This window comes from Leopardus geoffroyi, chromosome E1 (assembly GCF_018350155.1).
Source record: "Leopardus geoffroyi isolate Oge1 chromosome E1, O.geoffroyi_Oge1_pat1.0, whole genome shotgun sequence".
NCBI classification, from domain to species: Eukaryota; Metazoa; Chordata; class Mammalia; order Carnivora; family Felidae; genus Leopardus; species Leopardus geoffroyi.
In genome coordinates this window covers 661,561-671,227 of record NC_059330.1, presented here as the reverse complement: position 1 = coordinate 671,227, position 9,667 = coordinate 661,561, and the positions used below count along the sequence as shown (strand labels likewise).

Genomic DNA, 9,667 nt, shown 5'->3' with positions numbered 1-9,667 from the left:
GCCTCGGACGCGGGGTCTGCAGTTCAGCCGGTGGCGACCACGTCAGGCCACGTCAGGCTGACACGTGGGACAGACCCTCCCCCCCGCCCCCCAGAACCTTTCCCCGGGAAGGGGGCTTTCTCCTTGTGTGGACCTAAGAGAACCCACTGGGCGCCAAGTACGCGTGGGCGGAGGCCCCGCCCTCAGAGCAGACAGACCAGAGAGGCAAGTGCACAGGCCGGGCGCCCGGGCGCGAGGGACCCACGTCTCCACACACGGGGACACCGGCCACACGGGGGGAGTGCCAGCGGGCTGTGCGGCCGAGAGCCACACGCACGGGCCCGGAGAACCAGCACAGGGATCGGGTATGAGGCCTGGAGGCTGGGGTGCAGGGCCACCAACGGGGGACTCCCCGTCAACAGCTCCGCACCACTCGCCGGCGACCCCGGTGACTTCTGGCGGCTTATCCCTGCGTCTCTGGAGAAGGCTTCTCAGCGGAGACTCGCTGTGGGCCGAAGCTGTAACGCAGGCCCCACGTGGAGGCAGGGGGACGGCATTCCGGAACAAAGGGCAGTCTGGGCCGGGCGCCCCCTCGGACAGGGACATGGTGCCCGGGCCGCGCTGCCTGGGGCCGAGGAGGCAGAACACGCCTGAGCGAACTCTGGACACGGGACGTCGTGAGCACGCAGCCCTGAACACAGGCACGGCCTCCCGTCCCTTCCCGCCCCCGGTCTCCCGCACAGACGGGCAAGTATGTGAGAACGAGGAGACAGCACGGGCCTGCCTGGGTTCCGTCAATCGCATCTCTGTCCACGGAAAAGGTGCGAACCATCTCAGACACGCCCGTCCTTTAAGATCCTGAGTTTATTTTACAAATCACAGCAAACGCTAGCACACAAACGACTCCAGCTACAGACGGCAGACGCCCCGCCAAGTGCACACGCGCCCCTCGCCTCGAAGACCTTCCAGTAACCTGGGAGCGTTTTCCCTTGGGAGGCTGTGTGACGTTTAGGAGCGTGCGCACACGAAACAAAGCCCAATTTTGCACAGGTCGCGTGACGGGACAGGTGCACCGCTCCCCGAAACACGTGTACTTGGGAGAAAAGTCCCAGACGTGACGCCGTGCGTGTCATGAAGACGCACGTTATCCTGGGCGCGAATCCTCCCTCGGGTGGGTCCTCGGCAGGGCTCCGGTCGAGAAAAACTCACGCACGTGCCTTTTCCGTTTCTGAAACATCAGAGGCTTTCCTCTTGGTGAATCCTGACGGAGAGGGGAGGGGAGGGGAGAGGAGGGACGAGGGCACAGAGCGCCCCCCGCTCTCGGGTGTCTTCCTTTCTTGGGGGGGGGGGGTGCGGGCAGCACATCCAGGCCTGTCTGTCCTCCCACCCAGGCTGCTCGGTGGGTCTGGAGGCGGGGGAGGTGCGACCCCGCGGAAGGGACGTGAGCTGGGCGCCCTCCCGGCCCCTCAATTCAAAGGTCTGCGTCCATACGCCCCCCAGGGCGAGGCCGGGGACCACGAGGGGCTGAGAGCCAGAGGCGGTGCCGCACACGGGGACTGGCAGGCTCACGGCCGGGTGACGGGGGCTGACGGGGGGTGACGGGAGCATCTCGACCCCGGGAGTGAAACACGTCTTCCACCACCTGCCAGGACGCTCGCGTCACCGATATCTCGACAGAAAAACCACAGTTCGGAAAACACCGTCTCGTCAGGCGATTCACGGTTCCTGGGCAACGAACACCCACCGCCATCAACCACCGGCTCCACCGCCACGACGACACGGAGACGCACGTCCTTCCTCTCCAAGGGCAGCGGCCCCGCCCGGAGGGACAGCCGAGGCCAAGGCCACCCGTGGGCCCCGGGGAGGAGGCCCGCCACGGAGACGGGCTTCAAGCGGCGGCCTCCAAGAACTCCGACGTGAACACGGCTTCCGCGTAGTCCTCACACGTGTCCTCCAGCTCCGCGGCCACGGCGCCCAGGGCCTCGTCCACCAGCTCGTCCGAGAAGCTGGAACACAAACCACGGCTGAAGGCGGCCGCCACGCGGGCCCCCCCGCCCCCCCTCCCCCCCTCCTGGGCTGCCACGTGGGCTGCTCCCTCCCCTGCTCACCCCTCCTCGTGCGCTCACCCGGAGCGGCTCACGTGCAAACTCGATCCCAAGGTGAGAGGCCCCCGCGGCCAGGACCGGACCGCGAGCGCGCCCTCCACACACAGACGCCGACACATCACGCTCCGGACCCACTGACAGACCGCCCTCAGACCTGCCTCATGCCCCGCCAGCGCCCGCTCGCAGCCCACCCTGAGCCTGGGAGCGTCCCTCGGCCTGCCTCTCGTGACCTTGCCATTTTCCAAACGGCAAGGCCCTCCTCTGGGGAACGACCCCCAATGTGGGCTCCTCTGAGGTTTCTTCGCAGTCGCTCAGGTCATCTGCCTTCGGAACAAGGCCACAGAGGGGCCGCTGACTCCCCTCAGTGAGTCCGTCCGTCTGTCTCGCCGCTGACGGCGACTCTTCTCACCTGCGGTGAGGCCGCTGCTCCCCCCGCGAACCCCAGGAACGGCTGCACAATCGCAGGGGGCATCGAGACTCTTCCTCCCACGTGCCCGAGTCGGCCGGCCGGCCGCGCAACGGCCACGCTGTGACGCGGAGCCCTCCCCACGCGGTCCTTCCCTCACTCGCTCCCGTGTGGACGCGGCCCCGCACGCTCGAACCCGGCACTTCCCGAGGCTCAGCGCCCCGCGCCGGCCAGAGCACCCGTCAGGCTGGCTGCGTCCCCTGGACGGCCCCGAGCTCGGACCCCCCTTCCCGGCACGTCCTTCAGGCTCGCGGCCTCAGCCCGAAGGGGCCCCGGCAGCCCAGCCGGCAGAAGGGCGCTCAGAGCCGCGTGCTCGGCGCTGCTGGAGGCAATTCTGACACACCCGAGCTCCTCCTCCTGAGACGCTGTTCTCTGTCCGTTCGCTCTCCTTCCTCGCCTGCCTCCGATCTCGGGGGGTCTTTCACTTACGTTTCGTCCTGGCCGTTAGCCCGGACGTCACGCATGCCACGCTTCCCTTACCGGCAGTCCCGGACCTCAGCGCCGCCCCTGACCTCCGGCCAGCCCGACCGCGGACGTTCCAACGGTTTTCCCAGACAAGCCGTGGGCCTCGGAGCAGCGCGGACGCTCCGTGGGGTGCTCGTCCGCACGCGCACCCAGGGAGACACGTTCGCCGTCTCCCGCAGACGACGTTCGCTTCCCCGCGCGCTGACCTCGGACACCTCCGTGGCTCCCGTGTGGCCCACCTCTCTTCCGGGACCGTTTCTGACTGGCCTGAACCACACCCGTTTACCGTTTCCCACGGTGAACGTGTCCCGGTGAACGTTCTTGGGGGGGCCTCCGCCGGCTTCTCCGGGACCCCGGGCCCCTCCGCGTCGGCCGGCAGCTTTCCGGAAGCCTTCCCGCACGCGTGCTTCCCTCTCAACGTAGCTTGTGTCCTGAGTTATCCTGAGCGAGCCGAGGGCACGAGCGACCGCTGCATTTACTCTGCTGTGCCTCCCACGTCCGTCCGTCACGAACCCGCCCAAACTCCCACAGACACGCCAAGGTGCTCTCAGGAGGTCAGACGCCTGAGCTCCCGGCCGGCTTTCCGCCTTTGCGCCCCATGCGCTCCCGTCCTCCCTCCACTGGGCCAGCTGCTCGCTGTGTGTGCTGAAAAGCTCCCCCCGTGGAACCAGCTTTCCCCTTTTCTCTGGAGGCCCCTCGCTGGAGCTCATCTCCTCCGGTCCACCCCTCGCTGGTGCACACGCTCTCCGCTAGCTCAGTCACGAACAGAAACCAAGTTCTTGGACCCTGCGCATCCCGGAACGCGCCTTCCTTCTGCCCACAGACGCCTCAGCCGAGCACAGAGTTCGGGGTTCCGATACCTCGTAGTCGTTCTTTCTTCTGACGCGGGAAGGGGCCTGATGAACCCTCTGGAACCTTCTGTGCTCCTCACACACCTTTCCACGGCGACGCCCTGACGTGCCTTCTGCTGCGTGCGCACACGCCTCACCCACACGCCACGACAGGCCCCGTCCTCACAGCCGGGAGCTCCCGCCGTCAGACAAACGTCTGCGTCCCTACGAGGTAAGTAAGCCGAAGCCTCGGCCCCGGGGGCGGACGGGCACTCAGGCCCCAAGGACGGCTGCCGCGGGTCCAGAAAGCAGGTCGCTGACACCCACCGCACGCGGCCCTGCCGCTGAAGCCACGGTCTGTGGCCCACCTCCCGGCACCTGAGTTGGAATTGCCGCACAATCTAACGTGTAAGATCTTTTCTTGCCTTTTTATTCTCCTCCAGAGATTAGGCTTTTTCTTTGAAGCTTTCCAGTGAATTCACTACATTCATGACGTTTTTAATTGCTGATATTTTTACTCTTCAGAAACCTTTTTTCTCGGGTGTCCATTCGTTCCCTGGCATGACCGTTCCCTTCGCTTCTCCGGGATGTGATTCTGGGCGCGTGGTGTGGAGGCCGCCTCCTCCTCCTCCTCCTCCTCCTCAGGCTGCACGGGGCAGTGGCCCAGGCCCTGGCGTGGGCTGCCCGTCTGGTCACAGCTCTGTGACGCTGGAGGCGGGGCCTCCGCGCATGCCTGGCGCCCTCGTCCTCGGTCCCAGCGCTCGGCTCCCTCGTTGGTTCTTTCCCGTTTGCCGTCCTTTATGGTTTTATGCCTTTCACGTGGTCGCCTAGTGACGTGGCGCCCGGCCACGGATTCAGGAAGGAGATAAACACACGGCTCCCACCCGCCCTCTCCCCACAAGTCTCCGCGGCCGCTGGTGAGTCTGCTTCCCCTGAAAGCGTCTCGGCCCGGGCCCCCTCCGGCCAGCACGCTACTCACACCCAGCCCGTGTCACCTGCTCCCTCTCGTCACGGGAGCAGCACGTTTGTTCGGGCGTGAGGAGGGTGGACACGTTACAAGCAAGAGAAGGGCCGAGCTCGCTCCCCTCCCCCGAGAGGCTACCGGACGGAGCCGGCCGTCCTGGCTGCTCCACCAAGGCCCGGTCAGCACGGGCCTGTCCTTGGGAGCGCCTGCCCGAGGAACAAGGCCCAGAGACAACAGAGAGCCGGAACGTTCGATGCACGGTGACCTGAGGGTCAAGGGCTGCAGGGGAGATGTGTACAAATCATTCCCTCCACGCTCAGGCGGCGCTGCCCTATGTCCGGAGAGTGACGAACGAAATGCACCACGAACCACGGGACGGGTCCGTCTTCCCCGGCTTGTTGTGGATTCCCCATACGCCGTCAGCCTCACGAGCCCTGGCAGCTTCGGGGGCACGGCGCGCCAGTGAACACGAGGACCCGCGGCGGCCTCCCCTCCTCCCCAGAAAGTAAACGAGCGAAGGTCTCCACGCTCTGGACGGCACCGCGTCAAGGGAGGTCTTGGCACCTCAGGGTAAGCCTGAGGGGCCGAACACAAGTGGTCATCCCCGATCCCACGCAAGAGCCCACCGGACGGGAGACGGACGCCAAAGTCTCCAAGCAGAGAAAGGATGGAAGAGCGGAGGAGAGACAGCCGCCACCTGGGGGGGACAGAAAGCAGGTGGCGGAATCAGAAGGAAGAGGAAGCCGGAGGGTCTGAGGAGAGCGATGCCAGGGAAACGCGAGCTGGCCGTCCCGCCGAAGGGGACCCCTGGCAGGTCCAAGCCCCGCGGACGACGGGGGCGGGCGGAGGCGAGGGGCTGGGAGCCGGTGGGTGTGCGAGTGTGCGGGAAGGCCGCGAAGTGCGTAAGACAAGCAGCAGGTGAAACAGACGCCAACTCCCCCAGCCTGAACCTGCCCGAGGAAGCGCAGGCCACAGCTCGGCACCCGCTCAACGGCGGCGGTCCACGGGTGTGCAAGCAGCGACGCCCAGAAGGAATCTCATTTGGGGCTGCATTTAAGAGGAGCGGATTCAGGGGCGCCCGGGGGGCTCAGTCGGTTGAGCGTCCGACTTGGGCTCAGGTCGCGACCTCGCAGCTTGTGGGTTCGAGCCCCGCGTCGGGCTCTGTGCCGACAGCTCGGAGCCTGGAGCCTGCTTCGGATTCTGTGTCTCCCTCTCTCTCTCTGCCCCTCTCCCACCCGTGCTATGTCTCTCTCTTATAAATAAATAAACCTTAAATAAGTAAACAAATGAAAAACGAAAATTTGGATTTACACGTCTTTTGATGAACCATTTGAATACCGGAAAAGCCTCCGTCCTCAAGTACTCCAGCAGCCCCACCCGCAACCTCTGCGCTCCCGACCGTCTCCTGCCTGGTAGCGTTCTGTGTCCCGTCACTGACCTGACGGGACGCCGTCTCCCCCACCCAAATAGGCGGCGAGCAGAGGAAGCCCTCCGCCAGCCTCTCTGTGAGCTGAGGCGCGGCACCCGCTCCCCAAGTGGAGGCTGTGATGCTGTACTGACCTCTCGGCCATCAGCCAGGGGTTGAAGGCGCCCACGGCCTCGTGCGCGGTCATGCGGAGATACTGCTCGAAGCGGCTGCAGGAGTCGCGGATGCTGCGTCGCATGCCCGGGGGCACCAGGAGGGCGGTGCGGCCTTCCTGCCGCAGAGACTCTTCCGGAAGGGGCGAAAGGGGAGCCTCCCTCTTCTCAGACTCCTCGCCAGCGTCCACACTTGCATCCAGGGAGCTGAGGGGACAGGTGGCGAGCTCAGATGGCCCACGAGCAACAGCGTGCCGTTCCTCCCACCCGACGAGCCAAGGCTCGTCTTTCTCTCTCCCCCTGGGCAAAGCCAACACCCCCGCAGCCCCCGACGACTGCCCCGTGTGGGCATCGCTGTCCCACACGCCACAGGGCTCTGGGGGCAGGTGTGCCACGGGATCCGCACAGCCGGGCGGCGCCGCCCCCCATAAACACTGCCTCGGGCACGGCGCTCGCCGGCCCGTCTTACGGCCTCGCCGCTTCACCAGGCCTCCCTGGAGCTCGGCGAGATTGGGCCCCAGGCCCCGAGAAAGGATTTCCTCGTCTTGAGGGAAGCAACGGACTCAGGCGTCTCACAGCACCGGAGGCCGAAGCAGCCTGGGCGCCACTTACTTGCCATTGCGAGGTCTTTCCAACACGATGCTCGCGCCCGGGTCTTTGCGCGCGGAGCTCTTTGTGGTCCCGACTGGATGAGGAGAGAGAGGCCTTTCACCTACTGCTGGGAGCGTCTGCTCTAGAAGAGAGGCACACAGCGGCCACAGATAAACACCAGCCCACGGGCCCTAGAGCCGCCCCAGCGGCCGGCCCGTGAGGACGCCGCTCGCACCTCTCCCAGCCTGGCGGCCGGCAGCGCAAACACGCTTGTTTTCAAGGAAAAGGTGAATTTAAAGGCACGACGAGGAATCAGTTTTAAGAAACCACAGGCTCCTGGGGCGCCTGGCTGGCTCAGTCAGTCAAATGTCCAACTCTTGATTTCAGCTCAGATCGTGATCTCAAGGTTTGTGAGTTCGAGCCCTGGGTGGGGCTCTGTGCTGTCAGCTCAGAGGCTGCTTGGGATTCTCCCTCTCCCTCTCTCTGCCCCTCCCCACCCCCTCTCAAAATAAGTAAACGTTAAAAAAAAAAAAAAAGAAAGAAAGAAAGAAAAGAAAGAAAACCACGAGCTCTTCTGGAAGCATCTGTGACCTCTGAGGACACTCCGGGAAATGGTGGCTGCCAGGGTCCGTGGGCGCTGATTAGGTCCAGCCACCTGTTCGAGGAGTCTGAAGGGGTTGGGGTCGTTTTTTAACCTTTAAAGGGTTTCATTATGGGGGAAGGGAAAAAGCAGTTACATCTCAACCCTGACTCGTCCCCGGGATGAGTCTTTCACTGGCAGCAACCTGCACGACGACGGAGAGCGTGCGAGCCCGACTGCACTGCAGGCTTGGCGGCTCCCATGAGCGGTGGGTTATTTATAAACTCAAACGAATCAAATGCACTCCAGGCACAGAAGAGAACGTGTCCTCAGGCGAGGAGCGTCCGTGAGTCCAACCACTTCCCCCGATCCACACGGACGTGCCTGCGATTCCCACATCAGTCGGTTTCTGTAAACATACGACTAAAAACGGTTTTCGATTTTTCACACACCGAAGAGAGAAGACGCGGGAGTAGACACCGCACTCGGCAAAAGCCGGCTCTAAATTTGGTTTTGTGGTGCAACTGACCAGAAACAGGATTCTCACTGGGATGCAAGCATCCAGACCCTGATCTCGGCTCTCAGGGTCCCACAGAGCGCACTGGAAGCCATGCGGTCGTCAACGTGACTGGTGATTTAAAGTGTCCCCGAGAGAGGAACACGGAGCCCTTGATAAGCCGGGCTTCTGCACGAGGCAGTCCCGCTTCGGGGCCAGGGGCCCAACCACGGCGCGACCCCTGCCCCTCCTGTGCCTCTTCTGGTCCCACACGGCGGACTCGCTAATAAGCGGTGGCTGGGAGGTCCCCCTGCGAGGCCCGCGCTAGGCGTGCGTGGCAGGACGCACAGGGAGGAGGATAAACTCTGGCCCCAAGAACCCGCGGCTCAGGCGGAAGAGGAGATCGGCTCGCAGGTGAGGGAGCACGGGTGGGGTCGCGTGACCCCCACTTCCCGAGCGTCCCCTGTCCCCTGCCCTGTGACGGTGACGGGGGTTTGGAGGGCAGACACTGCCACAAGCAGAGAGCCGAGCCTGGACAGTCACGGACAATGCAAAAGGACCAAGTCAGCACCATGTTTGGACAGCTCGTCTTTCTGCCAAAACTCGACATGCCACACGCTCGGTCCAGGCTGACGCCCCCGGGCTCCCGTTTCGGAAGCTGCAGGGACTCGGCTCGGCGGCGAGCCTCCCACCCCGACACGCGGCGTTCACTGCCCGCGCGACAGCGCTTCCCCGCATCCAAGAAGGGGACAGCCACTGCTACCAAACGTGCGTAAGTATAATTCTCAGAGGTGAACAGAAGAGCGGACGCCTTCCCGGCGACCGGCACGAGAACAAAGGGACCTTCCCCTCTGCACACGTCACAGGCACTTCTCTTCAGGGCAGATCGCCGACCTACACACACGAGCTAAAACCGCACGGCTTCTAGAAGGAGACGAGGCTCTCTTCTCAACTTGGGAACAGGCAAAGATTTCCTAGACCAGAAACGGAAAATCTATACAAGAAAAAACCGATGTTAGACTTTCCAAAATTAAAGATATTTGCCTCTAAAGAAATACATTTGAGAAAATACATAGGTGAGCAAAACACAGAAAACGTCTGCAAACGTCTGTGGAGACTCGTGGCTGCCGGGGAAGGGGAAGCAAGACAAAACAATTTTTAAAGGCACAAAACATCTGGACACCTCACGAAAGAATATATACCGGTAGCCAATATCAGTAAGAATCACTACTCGTCAAGGATCCGTGAGATTAAAGCCACAGTGGGACATCAGCATGTGTCCATTGAAGCGGCTACGATTAAAGACCGCAAACGTGCAACACAGGACAGCGCCTCGGGGAAAGACTTGACAGTTTTTTACGAAGTTAAACACATACCCAGCCCCATCACCTGGCAAGTCCGCTCATGTGTTTATCCAAGAGAAGCAAAAACTTACGTGAGCACAAACTTTCCATAAATATACTCGCAGTACATGGGATCCCCCGTGGACAAGAGCACACGAGAGCATGTCCACAGGGGACCGTCGTGGACAAGAGCGTGCACACACACGGGACCCCCCCCCCACCCCTCCCGTGGACAAGAGCGCACACACACACAGCATCCCCTGTTTGTGA

At 63.1% G+C, this 9,667-nt stretch overlaps 1 protein-coding gene across 8 annotated transcripts in view; it reads right to left on the bottom strand.

Moving 5' to 3' along the window:
* Nucleotides 1-825: 825 nt before the first annotated feature.
* KIAA0753 (KIAA0753 ortholog) overlaps nt 826-9,667 on the bottom strand; it is a 40,505-nt gene continuing 31,663 nt past the window's right edge. For 6 of the 8 annotated variants that reach the window (XM_045487300.1, XM_045487299.1, XM_045487303.1 and 3 more), the window contains 3 exons: nt 7,000-7,120; nt 6,370-6,594; nt 826-1,985 (listed from right to left, as the gene is read on the bottom strand). In XM_045487300.1, coding sequence (XP_045343256.1) covers nt 1,868-1,985; nt 6,370-6,594; nt 7,000-7,120 — 464 coding nt within the window. In that variant the 3' untranslated portion in view covers nt 826-1,867. Of the gene's footprint in view, nt 1,986-2,275; nt 2,409-6,369; nt 6,595-6,999; nt 7,121-9,667 lie in introns of those variants that run through there. The other 2 variants (XR_006714648.1, XR_006714649.1) reach the window with 2 other exon arrangements.